General features: G+C 42.4%; 1 gene segment (V, D, J or C); it reads left to right on the top strand.

Annotated features, from left to right (window-relative positions):
* Positions 1-18,599: 18,599 nt before the first annotated feature.
* LOC119960811 lies at positions 18,600-19,305 on the top strand. The segment is given in 2 exon segments: positions 18,600-18,797; positions 18,926-19,305. Coding segments are annotated over 2 exon segments (438 nt in total).
* The last annotated feature ends 18 nt before the right edge of the window (positions 19,306-19,323 follow it).

Consider the following 19,323-nt stretch of genomic DNA (forward strand, 5'->3'; position numbering starts at 1 on the left):
CAAAGATGTGCAGCGTAGGTGGATTGGCCACGCTAAATTGCCCCTTAATTGGGAAAAAATAATTGGGTACTCTAAATTTATAAAAGAATAAGTCACAAGACTAAGAAAAGACTAGCCTCTGAAAATTAAATTGACCCATGTAAGGCTGCACCCAGAATTAGAACTTTAGATACACTGAACAATATCTCAGAATGTAATGTCAAAATGCAAAGCATGATAGGTCAATAGTCTTGTTTCATGAGAATCAATATCACCTCTCACGACAGCCTGTGATCCAATGCAGGAGTATTTTATGTTTCAGTTGTTCCATCTTTTAGATGTGATTATATTACAGCCTTAGGGCTGCTTCGCAATATTGTTGCTGGACTGGTAATCTGGAGGCCTGAACTATTAGTCCAGAGGCAGTACAAATTCCACCAGGGCATATTGCAATGATGTGAGCAGTTTTGGTCTCCTTACCTAAGGATAGATATTTTGGAGGCCGTCCAGAGAAGGTACATGGGTCGAATGGCCAACTTCTGCTCCTACATCTTATAGTTTTATAATTGAATGAATTAATAAATCAGCAATAAAAATCGTCGTGTCATTCATAATACTCATGAAGCTCTTGAAATTTCCCAAAGCTCAGCAGGTTCAAAAATGTCCTTCAGGAAAATAAATCTTCCCGCCTTCCCCTGTCTGGACTATATGTAACTAGTTCAGCAATGATGTGGTTGCCGCTTAACTACCTCTGATATTACCGAGCAAGCCAGTCAGTCGAAGAGAATCTGCTACATAAAGTCAAATGTGAATTCAACTGTGCAAAGTGCACCTTATCTAAAAGGTGGTTCTCATCCGGCTTCACAGGATGGACAGTTAATGCTGACTTTGTCAGTGAGGGTCATAGGCCGGGAATGAATGTTAAAAATAGTGCAAAGTGCTGCAGAATCCGGAAATCTAAAACAAAAACAAAATAAAAAAGGCAGCTCAGCAGGTCAGTGAGCATCAGCAGAGAGAGAAACAGATTCACATTTCTAGTGGATTGCCTCATTTACAGAATTTTAAAGAGCAGACCTGATTTTCCCAGTATCCTCGACCAATGTCCGTTCTTGAACATAAATCACAGATTGGTTGGTCACTGATCACGTTTCAGGCTGTGGGATCTTGCTGTGCACAAATTTCCTGCTATGTTTCCAACATTACAGCAGTGACTAAATTCAGCAAAAATACATCAGTGAGTTTTCAGGGCGTTGGGATGACCTGAGGTCGGGTAAAGCGTTTCACAAAAGCAAGCTCTTTCCAAATGCTAACATTTTAAAATGCAGGTTGTAAGATTTTGAAAGATCTGAGATTAATGTGACTATAGATCACTCCTCTGCCTGATGTTTTAATTTATCTACTTTAAATCGGTTAATATTTCAATCAAATTAGCATTCAGTGGAATAACAGCCTGGTTAAAGATGCTTTATTAATTGAGACATCAGAACTTTCAGAATTAATACTTAATTCAACTGTATTCTTTAATTCAATTAAGTAACATCTGTTCTAATGGAGGGTTCTATACATTTTAATAGACTGTTAATATTCTTAAAATAACCGGCTATTTTGAGTTGAAACTAATCAATAAGTGGCTGTGTTTATCTCGTTTTGCTGACATTGTGCCAGTGAGATGTTTATGTAAATAAACACAGAAATAGAAGGCCCAGTTTAGACTGCAGACTGACAAAAACAAAACAACTATTTCCCCGCCGACACAGCACAGAAATAGAGATGAAGATGTAAATAGATGAACGGATTCAAGTAGTAATTGTTTTTGGACATTTATTTCTTCATCAGTTATATGAGAAAAATGTCATCATGATATCTATGTTCAGAATGAGGAAAGTTTCCCTTTAATCTCGAATATTATGACATGCCAAATGTGTTCGTAGAGTTTTCATGTATCTGATATCTGTGTCTTTCTCCCAATTGGTTCTGTCTCATGCCTCTCCACGGTGGGTCATTGTTTGTAATCGACAAATTGAAGTCAACATGTGCCCAATATATTCTCTCAGCCCGATCACACCCCATTGGCTTCCAACTAAATGGATCGAATCCAATGAATTGGAATACATAGAGAGAGTTTTCTTCTAAAATGTGGTTGGAGCATTCAATTACCTTGTAGTGTTTCATGAGAACTGTAGAGAAAATTTTACTCTGTATCTAACCTGAGCTGCACAGAGTGGTGAGGATTTGATGTGGCAGTGCCGAAGGATCTTTCCCTATATCTAACCAGTCTGACAGACATAGATAGTTTCTTGATTAATAAGGGGATCAGGGGTTATGGGGAGATAACAGGAGATGGGCGATTAGAAACATAACTGGAAAAAAAATAAGGGGCTGGTTTAGCTCACTCGGCTAAATCGCTGGCTTTTAAAGCAGACCAAGCAGGCCAGCAGCACGGTTCGATTCCCGTACCAGCCTCCCCGGACAGGCGCCGGAATATGGCGACTAGGGGCTTTTCACAGTAACTTCATTGAATCCTACTCGTGACAATAAGCGATTTTCAATTTTTCAATTTCAATAACAGTCATGATTGAATGAGGAGGGGCAGCGCAGTGGCGCAGTGGTTAGCATAGCTGCCTCACAGTGCTGAGGTCGATCCTGTCCCTGGGTCACTGCCCGTGTGGAGTTTGCACATTCTCCCCGTGTTTGCATGGGTTTCGTCTCCACAACCCAAAAGATGTGCAGGGTCGGTGGATTGGCCACACTAAGTTGCCCCTTCATTGGAAAAAATGAATTGCTGACTCTAAATTTATTTTTAAAAATGATTGAATGAGGAGCACACTCGATGGGCCTAATGGTCTAGTTCTGCTCATGTGTCTTATGGTTTTATGGTACGAAGACCATCTGTGGACGATCTTAGAATAGATAGGTGCTTGATTGCCATCGCCGATACGATGGATGGAAGGGCGTCATTCTGTATTGTAAACCTCTAAGACTCCATGGCCCTATGACAAGGTCTAAAACGATTATCACTCATACAGGGTGGAGATTAACCTAAACTAATCCAAAAACCTTTATTGCCACAAGTAGGCTTACATTAACACTGCAATAAAGCTACTGTCAAAAGCTACTAGTCGCAGCATTTAGGCGCCTGTTCGGGTACACAGAGGGAGAACTCAGAAAGTCAAAGTTACCTAACAGCACGTCATTCGGGGCACGTGGGAGGAAACCGGAGAACCAGGAGGAAACCCACACAGAACACAGGGAGAATGTGCAGACTCCGCACAGTGACCCAAGTCAGGAATCGAACCTGAGACCACGGCGCTGTGAAGCAGCAGTGCCACTGAGATTGGATCTAGTGCAATGATTACTGATACAGAGTCCACACTAACATAAACCGAGACAGGTTCTAGTGCAGAAATTACTGATACAAAGTTTGATTCACCTTAAATGATATAGGACGTCGAGCAGTGATCATTGATTCAGAGTTTGGAATAGTCTAAACTGAGGTAGGGTCTATTTCGGTCATTCCTGCTGCAGGGTCTAGATTAATATATGTCTAAAGAATTATTAGGTCAGATGATTGAAAGCTTGGTCGACGAGGCAAGTTATATGGGATAATTTTTATTAAGGAAATTGAGGTAAAGAGGAGTGTGGGATGCGTACCAGAGCTTAGGGCCGAGACGCATGAAGACATGGCAAAGTGAAACAATTAATTCTGAAGATAGCATTACGTCTTGATTGATTACTGTCGCAAACATTTCGAACAATGTTTTTTCCACACCTGCACGAACGGTCAATACGTTTTTGCAGTGATTTCAATTGCTCTCCTTAACCAGATGAGAGCTCTATGATTGTCCAGACATTTATCCTATGGGTGCCAATCTGGCGGTACTGTGAGACACGGTTCTGTCTAACACTGCCAGTGCATCAGGTTCTGATGATCCACTCTGCCTATGCTCCTCATACATTTGTAGACCTCTATCAGGTCGCCGCTCAACCTCCGTCATTCCAGTGAGAACAAACCAAGTTTATTCAACCTCTTCTCGTAGCTAATGCCCTCCATACCAGGCAACATTCCGGTAAACCTCTTCTGCACACTCTCAAATGCCTCCACATCCTTCTGGTAGTGTGGCGACCAGAATTGAACACTATACCCCAAGTGTGGCCTAACTAAGGTTCTATACAGCTGCAACATGACTTGCCAATTTTTATGCACTATTCTCCGACCAATGAAGGCAAGCATGCCGTATGCTATGCCTTCTTGACTACCTTCTCCACCTGTATTGCCCCTTTCAGTGACCTGTGGACGTGTACACCTAGGTCTCTCTGACTGTCAATACTCTTGAGGATTCTATCATTCACTGTATATTTTCCACCTGTATTAGACCTTTCATAATGCATGACCTCACATTTGTCCGGATTAAACTCCATCTGCCATCTCTCCACCCAAGTCTCCAAACGATCTAAATCCTGCTATGTCCTCTGACAGTCCTCATTGCTATCTGCAATTCCACCAAACTTTGTGTGAGAGAGAGTCATTGGACTCGAAACGTCAGCACTTTTCTCTCCCTACAGATGCTGCCAGACCTGCTGAGATTTTCCAACATTTTCTCTTTCGCCCAACCAACCTTTGTGTCGTCCGTAAACGTACTAATCAGATCAGTTACATTTTCCTCAAAATAATTTATATATACTACCAACATCAAAGGTCCCACCGCTGGTCCCTGCGGAACACCACGAGTCACAACAAGCAAATATATCAAATAATTTATAATATCGAGACAGACAACAGGAACATGGTCCAGTGTAATATTAACAGAGACAGGCCCTGGTGTGATGTAAAGAGACACATTCCAGTGGAATATAAAAGAGGCGGAACTTAATGTAATATAATAATATGCATGATTTAGTGTAATATTAATTGAGTGTGGCACAAACAGAACAGTGTAGTATAGACAGGGGCAGGATTTACTTTAATATAGATAAAGGCAGAGTCTCATTCAACTTGAGAAGAAACAGATTTGACGTAAAACAGTGACATAGAAAATAGAGCAGGAGCAAACCATTCTGTCCCTGCTCCGCTAATCATTCTGATCATGGTTGGTCATCCACATCAGTAACCTGTTTCCACTTTCCCCCCTGTCATTTGGTCCCTTTATAGCTTTGATCCCCAAGAGCTTTATCTAACGCCTTCTTGAAAACATAGAATACTTTGGACTCAACTTCATTCTGTTGTATAGAATTCACAGATTCACAAATCTCAGGGTGAAGACATTGCTCCTCATCTCAGTCCTAAATGGTTTACCCCGTATCCTTAGACTGTGACACCTCGTTCTAGCTTTGCCGGCCATCGGGACCATCCTTACTGCATCCGCCCTGGTCTAGTCCTGTTGCAATTTGATCGGTTTATAATCAGAGCGGAAAATGAATTAATATCTCATTAATCAGTGTTTTCTGTTTTCTGACCCTTCTTCCAGTGAATTAAGTTTCTTCCTAACTAATCAAACAAAACCATTCCGATTTTGACCATTTTCACCAGGCCTTCCCATAACCTGCTGGGTTATAAGGAAAACAATCCCAGCTTCCAAACGCTCTGACCGTGCAGCTGATGCTATGAGAAGATCAGGTTGTACATATGTTTCTGCCTTGCTTGCATTTAGATGCTATTTTTGGAATAACTGATATTTTATATGGAGCCAATGGACTTCCCATTCACCATTACCATTGTGTCCGAATAAGACCAAGACTAATAAAAGACCAGCCTCTGAAAATCAAATTGACCCAAGTAAGACTGGACCCAGAGTTTGAACTTTAGATACACCGAGCAAAATGTCAGAATGTCAAAATACAAACCATAATAGGTTAGCAGTCTTGTCTCAGTGGAATCCATGTCACCTCCCACAACAGATACCTGAGCCCATGATGTAGACCTGTGATTCAATACAGGAGGAGTGTATTATGTTCAGTTGTTCCATCTTTTAGATGTAATGATTTCAGTCTTAGGGGTAGTTTCGCAAGATTATTACAAAACTGGTTACCTGGAGGTCTGAACTAATACTCCAGACACAGGAGTGCAAATTCCTCCAGGGCATATTGTAATGCTGTGAACGATTTTGGTCTCCTTATGTAAGGATAGATATTTGGGGACAGTCCTGAGAAGGCTTTTTAGGTTATTCCCGAGAATGGAGGGATTTTCAAAGGCAGGTAGCATTTCACAGCACAGGAAGAGGCTCCTCGGCCCATCGGTACTCTGTCTGTCAGCAAATAAAGAAGAATCCGGCCTTGAATCACAAACCTTGCGGTAAACAGCCAAACACGCTGACCAATTGCACCACAGAGACTGACATGAGGAGGGCTAAAGTAGGTTAGGACTACACGCATAGGAGTTTAGAAGAATGAAAGGCGAAGTTACTGATATTTATAGTTTTCTCAGGGCACTTGACAGTGTAGATGTTAAAGGTTGTTTCGGCTTGTGGGAGGGTCTAGGACCATAGGGCACAATCTAAGTGTAAGGTGCCACTCATTTCAGACGAGGATGAGGAGGAATTTCTTCTCTCAGAGGGTAGTGATTCTCTAGAATTCTTTGCCATAGAGAGTTGGCCTGGTCAATAAATATGTTCAAGGCTCAGACAGACAGATTCTTCATCAGTAAGGGAATCAAGGGTTATGGGGATGACGTGGAAATGTGGAGTTGAGGATTTTAGCAGATTTGCCACGAACTCATTGAATGGCAGATCATATTACATGGGCCGAATGGCCAATTTCTGCTCCTAGATCTTATGGTTTTATGGCAGTTCTAGATACTTTCAATTGAATGACTTAATCAATCAGAAAAAAATCGACGTGTCATTTATAATACTTATGAAGCTATCGAACTTTTGCAACGCCCAGCAGGTTCAGCAACATCCTTCAGGAGAAGAAAGCTTCTTTCCTTACTCTGGCCCATATGTGACTCTAGTTCAGCAATGATGTGGTTGACTGTTAACTATCTCTGATATTGCCGAGCAAGCAAGTCAGTTCAACGGAACATGCTACAGAAAGTCAAATGTCAATAAAATCGCTCGAAGTGCACCTTATTAAAAACGTGGTTCACATCCGGCTTCTCAGGATGGACAGTTAATGCTGACTGTGTCACTGATGGCTATATAGCGAGAATGAATCCAAAACTGTGCAAAGTGCTGCAGATTCTGGGAATCTAAAACAAAATCAACAAAAAAGGCTGCTCAGCAGGTCAGTGAGCATCAGCAGAGAGAGGACCAGAGTCACATTTCGGGTGGATTACCTCACTGATATAATTCTAAAGAGCAGAGCTGCTTTTCCCAGTATCTTGGACCAATGTCCGTTCTTCACCTAAAATCACAAATTAGCTGGTCACTTATCACATCTCCATTTGTGGGAGCTTGCTGTGCACAAATGCCCTGCTCTGTTTCCAACATTGGAGCAGTGACTAAATTCAGTAAAAATATTTCAGTGAGTTCTAAGGGCGTTGGGATGACCTGAGGTCGGGTAAAGCGTTTTACAAAATCAAGCTCTTTCCAAATGTTAACATTTTTAAATGCAGGTTGTAATATGTCGCAAGATCTGAGATTGATGTGACAACAGATCAATCCTCTGCCTGATGTTTCAATTTATTTACTTTAAATCGGCTAATATTTCAATCAATTTAACATTCAGTGGAAAAGTAGCTGGTTAAAGATGCTTTATTAATTGAGGCTTCATAACTTTCAGAATGAATACTTTATTTAAAGTATGTTTTATTTGAATTAAGTAACATCTGTTCTAATGGAAGTTTCTATTCGTTTGAACCAACTGTCAATATTCTGAAAATAAACCGCTATTTTCAGTTGAAACTAATCAATAAGTGACTGTGTTTATCTCGTTTTGCTGACATGAACATTTCATTGTGACCAGTGGGGGTTTTATGTAAATAAACACAGAAATAGAAGTTCCAGATTAGATTGCGGACTGAGAAAAGCAAAACAAATGTTTCCCCACCAACACAGCACAGAAATAGAGACAAAATTGCAAATAGATCAACGGATTCCAGTAGTGTTTGTTTTTCGACATTTTTTTATTCATCGGTTATATGAGAAAAATGTCATTATGATATCCATGTTCATAATTAGGAAATATTCCCTCTAATATCTAAATATAAGGACATGCCAAGTGTGTTAGTAGAATTTTCCTGTGTCCTATCTCTCTCTGTGCCTTTCTCATAACTGGTTCTATCTCATGTCGCTCCACGAAGGGTCATTGTCTTTAATCGACATGTGGCCAACACTAATAACAATTTTACTGTGAAAAACCCCGAGTCGCCACATTCCGGCGCCTGTTTGGGTAAGCTGGAACGGGAATTGCACCCGCGCTGCTGGTCTTGTTCTGCATCACTAACCAGCTGTCTAGCCCACTGAGCTAAACCAGCACTCTCACCCCGTTGGCTTCCAACTAAATGGATAGAATCGAATCCGATGAATTGGAATCTCATTGGAAGCTAAAATGAGGTTGGAGCATTCAATGACCTTGGAGTGTTTAATGAGAACTGTAGAGACAATTTTCCTCTATATCTGATTTGGGATTCACATGGTGGTTGAGGATTTGACGTGGCAGGGCCGAAGAATCTTTCCTTGCACTTAATCAAGCTGCCAGGACATTGGAGCATTTGATTGCCCAGGGTAGAGCAAGCTTTACTTGCATGTAACCTGCACTGAACCTGCCCTGTGAGTGTTGGACATGACTGTGCACAGAGAGATTTACTCCGTATCTGAACTGTGCTCCACCTGACCTGGGTGAGTTTGATGGGAAAATGCAGTGATTTCTTTACCCAGTAACTAACCCCACTGTCAACCTGTCTTGAGGATCTCTGAAGGAAGAGTGCAGAGAGGTTTTGCGTGGTATCGAACTCTTGGTTTCCAGGCAGTTAATGTGTTTGAGCGAGTTATGTAGAGGGAATTTAATTGTACATCTAAACAATCTGCAGCTGCTCTGAGAATGTTTGATGGGGACAGTGTAAGGGAGTTTCTCTTTGTCACCAACCTGTGATGCACCTGTCCTGCGGGTGTTTGAAGGGACAGTCGTCGCTGGCTCTGTATTGCACCAGGCCGTGAGCCCGTCTCTGTTTATATTATACTACCTTGTACCTGTGTCAGTTGATATTAAATAAGGACCTATTTCTCTTTGTTCATATTAAACTAGGCCACCAATTAGAGGACATGTATTGATCAATAAGGCGTTCAGGAGTTATTGGGAGAAGGCAGGAGAATGGGGATTAGGAACATATTGGCCATGGTTTAATGACGGAGCAGTCACGATGGGTCGAATGGGCTAATTCTGCTCCTATATCTTATGGAGTTATGGACCCAGTTTGTCTCTCTTTACATTAACCTAGAACCTGACTCTGTTTCTATTAATTTAAACCTGTCTCTGTATTACATTAGATACAGCTTCAGTTCTGCACTGGGCCATATCTCTGTTCATATTACATTGGACTCAGCCTCAGTAATTGCTGCGGTAGACCACGCACAATAATATGGAAAGTGGCTGAGGTGGAAATTGTGAAGATTAAAAAAAAACTGAGGGAAAAGTGAGAGTCTAAAATTCTTCAGCAAGCAATGCTGATCTATGTCCAGATAAACGACATAGTCTGTCTTGTCAGCACCCTAGATGCATCTACATACAAGCGCAGACCTCCCTGATCTTCTTGCAGCCACTTCAAATTGTTCAACTGAACTATTGCTTGTACCTAGTGCAATAAACTAAGGGAATGGAGGGGCAGCACGGTGGCCTAGTGGTTAGCACAGCTGCTTCACGGCGCTGAGGTCCCAGGTTCGATCCCGGCTCTGGGTCACTGTCCATGTGGAGTTTGCACATTCTCCCCGTGTCTGCGTGGGTTTCACGCCACAACCCAAAAATGTGCAGAGTAGGTGGATTGGCCACGCTAAATTTCCCCTTAATTGGAAAAATAATTGGGTAATCTAAATTTATAAAAAAAACTAAGGGAATGGAATAGTTGTAATTGTGTAACAGAAACAAAGGATAAATAACTGAGACAGAACCTAATGTTGCAGCAACATTCATTCTCTTCACAGCAGAGACACAGTAGCTGCATTGTGTAACATCGACGGGATGCACTGCAGCAACTCGCCAAGAATTCTTCAACAGCACCTTCCATACCCGAGACCTCCGAGAATCACAAGGGGAACAATCACATGGGAACACAATACTCTGCATCCTCCTACACATCCGACTCTCTGGGGTAGGAATTGGTCTTGGGTACCGGCAACAACGTAATGCCAACTGAAATCAAATTATGTTGCCTGCACTGAAAATGAATATCAAATGTTGCAAAGCACACACTGTAGACACTATACATCCCGTTTCAGGCTGTTGCCATATACTGATTTCTTGTCCAAAATATCTATTTATTATATTATCTTTCCATCTCAAAGACATGTGGAATAATGGGCCGACAATTCAAAATAGAGGCATCATCTGGCGCATTAATAAAAGTGAGCAGGTCTCGGAAAAAATAGGCAGATTCAGGATCAAATATAGAATCCCTACTGGGCAGAACGTCACTCGGCCCATAGCATCTGCCCCGACCTCTGAAAGAACATCTTCCCCAATCCCCTGCCCTTGCAACATGACCTGCGCATCCCTGGAAACTAAGGGGCAATTTAGAATGGCCAATACACCTACCTACATATTTTTGGATTATGGGAGGAAACAGGAGCATCCGGAGGAAAGCCACTCAGACACAGGGAGAAAGTGCAAACTCCACAACGATCGTCAAGAATTGAACCCTGGAGCTATGAGGCAGCAGTGCTAACCACTGTGCCATCATGCCGCCGATAACATAATCAGAGACTGGGTCGAGTGCAATATAAACTGAGTTCTGGTCCAGCGGAGTACCGATTGATACACATTGAGACATGATCAATGCAGCAATAAGAGGGATATCGTACAACACAAGAATAACATGGGCAGGGGCTAGTGTTATATAAACAGGGACATGGACAGGTGTAGAATTAAGCAAAGCAGCATTGAGTTTATTAGAATCTAACTATCTTGTCGAGTAATAGCGGAGACCGAACCACGTGATGCAAACAGAATGTTGTTCCAGTTACGATGCACAGATAAACGTTCTGATGCTGTAACCATTGTGACGTGTTTCGTGCCAGACTAACTGAGACATGATTCAGTGCAGTTATTATTAATGATTTGTAATAGAAACAGGGTGTGGGCCTGTATATTAACAACTGATATTCAGCCGAGTGCAGGAAAACTGAGACATGACCTGCTGCAATGTGATAGAGACACGGCGAGTGTCATTTAAACAGAGGCGGGGGTCAGGTGAATGTAAGCTGAGAGATATGTTTAAAATGATTTAATGGCATCTTGGTGTCACCAGTAACGTCAGCATTTGATGCCAATTCCCAATTGCCCTTGGGAATGTGGTGTTGAACCCACTTATTGAACCATTGCATTCCATACTGAGTAAGTCCACCCACAGAGGTGACAGGAAGGGAGTTCCAGGATTTTGACCAGTGACAGTGAAGGAACAGAGATATAGTTCCCATCTTCTGCACTGTAAATTCTATGAAATCTATGAAGATGGTGTGAGGCTTGTCGGGGAACTTGCAGGTCTTGCTGTTATAATGCGTCTGTCGGGCCTGGTACTTTTAAATGTCTGAGTTCGTGGGTTTGGAAGGTGGTATAGAAGGAGGCACTTGCTGCAGTACATCCTTGTATATCGCTCACGCTGCTAGAATTGTACACACGTGATGCAGGGAGTGAATGTTTCAGCTGGTGGATGGGGTGTTCCTCGAGTCGGCCGCTTTGTCCCGGATGGCGTTGAGATTCTCGAGTGTTGCTTGAGGGGCGCACTTCAGACAAATGGAGAATATTCAGTTAAACTCCTGACTTCTGCCTTCTAGATGATGAGTAGGGGTTGGGAAGTCAAGAGGTGAGTAACTCACCGTAAAATTTCCAGCCACTGACCTGCTCTTGTAGCCACATTATTTAAATGGTTCTTCCAGTTCAGTTTTTCATCACTGCTAATGATGGTGGGGGATTTAATCAATGTAGTGTCATTTAAAATCAAGGGGAGTTGGTTAGCATCTCTATTTTTGGGGTGGTCATTGCCTGACACTTGTCAGCCCAAGCCTGAATGTTGTCCAAGTCTTACTGCATATGAAGCCAGACTGCTTCAGTATTTGAGGAATCGAATATGGTGCACAACATTGGGTAATCATCAACGAACATTCCCACTTATGACATTATGATGAAGGGTGAAGCTTGGGCCGGGGGCACTATGCTAGGACACTATACGTTACAGGATGCTCCTTGACACTTTTCATGAAGTTGCTGATGATCGAATGCGGACTGATAGGCCAATAATTGGCCGGGTTGGATTTTTCCTGCCTTATGTGGACGAGTCATGTTTGGCAATGTTACACATTGTTGGGTACGTGTCAGTGCTGTAGCTGCACTGGAGCAATTTGTCTGGGGCGCAGCCAGTTCCAGGCCACACATCTTCAGTATTGCTGCTAGGGCAGCACGGTAGCATTGTGGCTAGCACAATCGCTTCACAGCTCCAGGGTCCCAGGTTCGATTCTGGCTTGGGTCACTGTTTGTGCGGAGTCTGCACGTCCTCCCCGTGTGTGCGTGGGTTCCCTCCGGGTGCTCTGGTTTCCTCCCACAGTCCAAAGATGTGCGGGTTAGGTGGATTGGCCATGCTAAGTTGCCTTTAGTGTCCAAAATTGCCCTTAGTGTTGGGTGGGGTTACTGGGTTATAGGGATACGGTTGAGGTGTTGACCTTGGGTAGGATGCTCTTTCCAAGACCTGGTGCAGACTCGATGGGCCGAATGGCCTCCTTCTGCACTGTAAATTCTATGTAAATGTTGCCAGGCATAATGCGCCGTCAGCCGTTTCTTGATATCGTGTGGAGTGAATCAAATTTGCTGAAGACTGACATCCATGATGATGCAGACCACCGGAGGAGGCCGAGATGGATCATCCTCTCGGCACCTCTGGCAAAAACGTTCAGTCTTGTTTTTTGCACTGACGTGCTGGGCTCCCGCATCATTGAAGAGGGGATTTTTATTGAGGCTCCTATTCCGGCTTTTTGTTTATTTATTCATTACTATTCAGGACTGGATGTGGCAAAACTGCAGATTGAACTGTATATTGAAAATAGGATCGCATTGATTGTGTGATATAAACATTGACAAGTACTGGTGCAGTATTAATTTAAACAGAGTGTCCTGTATTATAAACAAAGAGAGAGTCTATTCTAACAAAAATACAGATGGAGTCCAATTTAAAATTAACAGAGACAGGGATCAGTGCAGTAATTATTGAGTTAATGTCTGCTTCATGGCATCTCGATTTAAATTCCATCTGCTGGCCAAACTTTGCAATTGCAGTTGCTGTGAAAATGTTGCTGTCAGGTATAATCCATGATGTTGATGTATCCATTATCCATTTCCACAAATGTAATATCACACGTAACGTTCTACGGGAGGTGCCAAAATTTAAGGTGTAACTAATTGCAGGTGCCGGTGGCTGATTCTCCCACATTGAGATCAGCACCAGAGCAAAGTGGCTCAATTCCTGGTAAAGCGTTTTTGTTCATCTTTGTTAAATAGAGGAATGTTTACCTGGGCGCTGTATGGAGCCCATGGGAAATGTAACATTCATCTCACAACCATAGTGTTGGGGAGAGTTTATTGATTCATTATACCACCTGCAAAGTGGCTGGGGCCATTGTGTCCGAAGCTTCCCAGGGAGTTCACATGGGATTTTAATTTTAAAGGGGAAATGTGTGTGTGCGTGTAAAACAGAGAGAATGCGTGCGTGGGAGACTGACTGTGTGTGTGTGTGGCTGTGTTTGTGTGAAACACATGTTGCGTACAAATTTCATAAAGGCCACGGCATCCTTCTATTTCCAATAGAGACACAGCAAATATTACCACAAATGTTGCACACGAAGCACCCAATTGTCGTTCTGGGTTGTCGTTTTCTCGGTTTGTGTCTATTTCAAAGCTGCTAAATCCACTGGTCCTGGTGGTTCACACCAGCCCACCGACAGTGTCGAATGTTTATTGAGATTGATGAAAGTAAGGTGAAGAGGTAGACATGTGGCAGAAAGAGCAGATCATGTCGAGAGTAAATCTTGCGACACAAACACAGCACCTTACTTCGAGCAACATTTCGCCTGCAAGCAGATGAAGTGTTTAAACTGTAAAGCCAGCAAAGGCCTTCCCGGTGATGCTGAGTGAGATATGTCAATAGTTGTTGCACTTCCCTCTGTCCACTTTGTTTTCCGATCTTGATTATGATTTTACATCATGAATCTCCTGTGCGGTGGCTTATACCTTCTACCAGAGAAGGCAGAGGCCATAAATGTTCAGAAACATAGCAATTATATTCACCAATTTTCATTAATTTATGAATATAAACGATTAGATTCACCAATTGCCATCGTTCCACAAAGTCCTGTTTTAAATGAAGTTATACGGTATGGGCATCGATGGCTAGGCCATGATTTATTGTCCATCGCTAATTGCCTTTCACAAAGAGGCGGTGAACTGCTTGTTTGAACCTCTGCAGTCACTCTGGTGTAGGTACACCGACGATGCTGTTAAGGAGGCAGTTCTAGGCTTTTGAACCAGCGACAGCGATTATTCGGTGATATATTTCCAAGTTAGGAAAGTGAATGATTTGGAGGGGAATTTCCATGTGGTCATCTTACCATGTATCAGCTGCCATTTCCTTCTAGAAGGATATGGTCCTGGGTTCCGAAGGTGTTTCGAAAGGAGATTTGCTGCGTTCCTGCAGTGCATCCTGTGGATGGTACATTATTGCCATTATTCGCCGGAGCTAGATGGAATGAGTGTTTGCACATGGGGTGACAATAAAGCTACTTTGGCCTGGATGGTGTCGAGATTCTTGAATTTTGTTGGAGCTGCACCCAGCCAGGCAACTGGAGTGTATTCAATTACACTCCTAGCTTATGCTTTGTAGATGGTGAACACGCTTTGGGAGTCACGAGGTGAGTTGCTCACCGCAGGTTTCCTGGACGCTGATCGGATCTTGTAGTCTCAGCATTTATATGGTCAGTCCAGTGCAATTTCTGGTCAATGGTAACCCCAGTGCATTGAACGTGGGGAATTGAGCGATGACAATATCAGTGAATGTCAAGGAGCGATGGTTAGATTCTATTTTGCTGGAAATGGTCATTGTTTAGCAATTCCGTGGCGGATATCACCAATTGTCACAAGTCACAAAGTTAAATAATTATATTATTCAATTATCATCAACACAACATAAAAAGTTCCATTCACCAATTATGATCCGCACTTTCTTTTACAAAATGTAAATACAATTCATTTAAGGGAGGTGGATTTGAGACCAGGAAGAGATCAGACTTGATGATTGAATGGCGGAGCAGGCTCGAAGGGCTGATTGCCTATTTCTGCTCCTAATTCTATTTTTGTATGTTTAAGATAATTTATTGAGATTAAACGTAATTGAGATATCATTGACCATTCTGTCACCAACAAGTAACATCTAATTAAAAGTGAAATGGAATTAAATCAGACCGAGGATAATGTGCAGCTACCCAGCAGCCTCTGCGCTGTATTGGTCAGTAATCACCTCATCGTCACACAGAATCTCCAGACTGGAGGGTGAGATGATATTTAAAGTGCCGGTAGAAATAAAAATGCCTTTACCTAATGTGACGTTAATGAATCTTTACTTCCCAATTTTTTATTACACTGTTTTGGAAAGCAATTCAACATTTACAGCTGTCCACTGAGTTTCACAGTATTTCTGTTTTCACATTAATATGTCTGGTGTCTTCATTAATTTGGGTGAGGACATCTTGTGACTTATTGTACACGAAATGACCACATGTTCCAAATATTGCAACCGTCCCTCCACAATGTAATCACGTTCCTGCTTTCTGTCTTTGAAATGACGGTTCGCCATCAGCAGAGAAGAATCACCAGCACCGCAGGAATATCTCCAGTTTCCTCTTAGTGACGTCTAGCTCGTTATTTCCCGATAGTCTGGGGAGGGAATTCACCCAGAAAGGCTTCAGCCACCGAATGTATCAGGCGATACAAATGATAAAGGACCAACTTTAATTTGTGAAATCATCAAGCGTAAAACTGAGAATGTAGAGCAGCATCTTTCAGGGCCATCTATCCATCCATCCATCAACCCCATTCACTGATTCCTCAATCACAATATTCAGGCATCCAACTAACACTCATCTCTACATCAAATCAGTGATCCTTTTATATTTTGGGTGGATGGTGATGCAGTATTAATGTTATTGGGCCAGTAATAAGAATGCCCGGGTACAAATGCTCAGGTACAAATCCCAACATAGTCTGAGAATACGGACGAACAGACTCAAAAACAGCTTCTTCCCCACTGTCACCAGACTCCTAAATGACCCTTTTATGGACTGTCCTCATTAACACTACACCCTGTCTGCTTCATCCGATGCCAATGCTTATGTAGTTACATTGTATATCTTGTGTTGCCCTATTATGTATTCTCATGTATTTTCTTGAATTCTGTTCAATTCCCTTTTCTTCCCATGTACTGAATGATCTGTTGAGCTGCTTGCAGAAAAATACTTTTCACTGTACCTCGGTACACGTGACAATAAACAAATCCAATCCAATCCAATCCAAAAGGGGAATTTGATTCCCTTAATAAATCTGGAATACATATTACATGAAATCCGCTCTGTTTCACCAATGAAGGAAATCTGTCATCCCTCCCTGGCTTCACCTACATCAGGCTCCAGTCGGACAGCAACATGTCTGACTCTTCCGTTCATTCTGAACTGGCAAAGCAAACCACTCAGTTCAAGGCTAATTAGGGGCAGGGTCTTGCATTGAGTCCCACAATCCATGAAAGTATATAGGGGGAAAACATGAATATAAATGTTGGTCTGTTACAAATGGACCCTCTGCCTGATAGTCTGATTGTATTTATATCCGTCATCACAATGTTATGAGATGTGGGAGAGATCCTCCAGCGGGATATTGCTGCTAAGAGGGGCTACAAATCCTTTCCATGGAGATGGGAACAGTACAAATAGGTTCAGAATTTAAAACATAAAATGATCTCCAGTTCTGTTGCTGGGTAGATTTGTTTATAAATAGTTCTCATTGACAATGTTAAGAGTTTGAAGTTGGCTTGCAGCCAAGCGGTCAGTACTGAGCCAACAGATCTCTGAAAAACAATCCAGATGCTTCCTGTAAACAACATTGAACATTCGAGCCTCCCTGACTGCAGGCGGCTGGATTGCTGCCAAATACTGTGTGGGGCAGATTAACCTGAATATGAATGGACAAAATGGGATTTATCCATTCAAACAATAAATGTTTCAGTCTCACATGAAGTAAACGTTTTAAATGGTGTTCCATCTAAATAAATATATTCACTGAATGTTCTGTTCACTCTTAGATTAAACATGATCGGAAAATAGTAAATTGACTCGTGCTATTTAATTTATATAAGTTCCGAGTAAAGGTCACTCTAGTTATGAAAGTCCGTTTGTGAAGAACCTAATGAAGTGAGAGTGAGTGGTGTTGATGGACCCAATCCACAAGCCCAATAAGATGAGGGGAATTGCAAAAAATATAAGTTGAATTAAAAGAAAATCATAAAAGTGCTCAAAACCCGCCGGAATTCCTGGAATATTCTCCGAGTAGTTGACCTCATTTAAACGGAGGCGTCTCTTATACCTGATTAACACTGTGTTCTGTACAGTTTAATTTGTGCTGATTTCCATTATTTAACTCCCATTATTTAACTCTCTCATTGCTGCCAATGAGTGGAGAAATGACCAGTTCATGACCTGCTTCAGTGGAAGATAAAGCATTTATTCCTGTGATATTGTATAATATGCCGCACAGTCCTGATATCCTGTGTTCCCAACACCAGCGAATGTTAGACAGCCGGTGGCCAATAAAATTAGCTGCAATGATTTGGATGCTGAAAGATAACTTTGCTGATCGCCGTGTCAGTTATGATTCATTAACTTCTCTGTCAAAAGCTGATGTTCATTTTATGTTTCTCTGTCAACTCACTGCTGAATTGTCAGGCAAGCGGCTTATTTTACCGCTAATGTTCACAGGATTGTCTGAGGCTCAGGGGCAATTCGAGAAATGTAAAGAGAGACATTGTGTAATTTGAGAGTTTCTTCTTGTCTCCAGACCCACATTGTACAGTGATGGCCATCCGCACTGCTAATGTAATCACGTCATTCATTCCCTCATTTAGTTACATTTCGTCTGATAAATTATACTTTGCTGTTGTAATTGGATAGACAGACGATTTATACCCTGAAAATGTAATTTATTCTGTTTATGTTCATCCCTTTATATTGGAGTGCAGAAATAGAGATTTAATGTATAATGGAATTAGATTTTACTCAGAGATGCTCAAATATAATTTTCCATTCGGGTGAGGATATACATTACAATGAATCCATTCAGCCAAACAAATATACCGATCTAATGTCACTTTTTAATAATAACCTATTGTAATCTCTGGGTCCATTCTATTGGGGGTGTGGAAGGTGGGACGTGGATCCAGACGCCGCCTCCACCAGGGAATCAACAGGCGGCGCCTGGAAAGCCGCCCCCTTCTGCCGGGTATTTAAATGCCGCTCACTGGGACCCGAATCCAACAGTCCGGGAGCTGGTTTGTTCACTGAGTTCCTGACACAACCATTTCCCCCAAATGACCAGAAGGATGAGGTGGGCCATTTCTCTCAGTTTGTTGCTGACTTTCTTATCCCGTGAGTAGTTTTTATTGTCCAAGTCTCTCACTGTTACTGTCTCAGTGTTTGTCTCTCTCTAGAATGTTCCAGAGTCACTAATCATTTCTCCAGCATTAATCCTCGGGCTTTTTGATATATTTTTACAGGTGTCCAGTCGGATGTTGTGCTGACTCAGCCGGAGGCAGAAACCGGGCGTCCCGGAGGCTCCCTAACACTGACCTGTAAAACCAGCGGCTTCAATCTCGGCAGCTACTGGATGCACTGGGTCCGCCAGGTACCCGGGCAGGGGCTGGAGTGGCTGGTTCAGTACTACGATTCATCCAACACCATCTACTACGCGCCAGGGATTCAGGGCCGATTTACTCCGTCCAAAGACACTTCAAACAGCATCTTCTCTTTGGCCATGACGAACCTGAAGACCGAAGACACCGCCATCTATTACTGTGCAAGACACCACAGCGAGAGGAACCAGGGCTGGACCCGCACAAGAACAGCTCAAGAGGGAATTCAGCAACTTGCAGCTTAACCTGAAGGTCAGCACTTG

Source organism: Scyliorhinus canicula, unplaced genomic scaffold, assembly GCF_902713615.1.
Source record: "Scyliorhinus canicula unplaced genomic scaffold, sScyCan1.1, whole genome shotgun sequence".
In the NCBI taxonomy this organism is placed as follows: domain Eukaryota; kingdom Metazoa; phylum Chordata; class Chondrichthyes; order Carcharhiniformes; family Scyliorhinidae; genus Scyliorhinus; species Scyliorhinus canicula.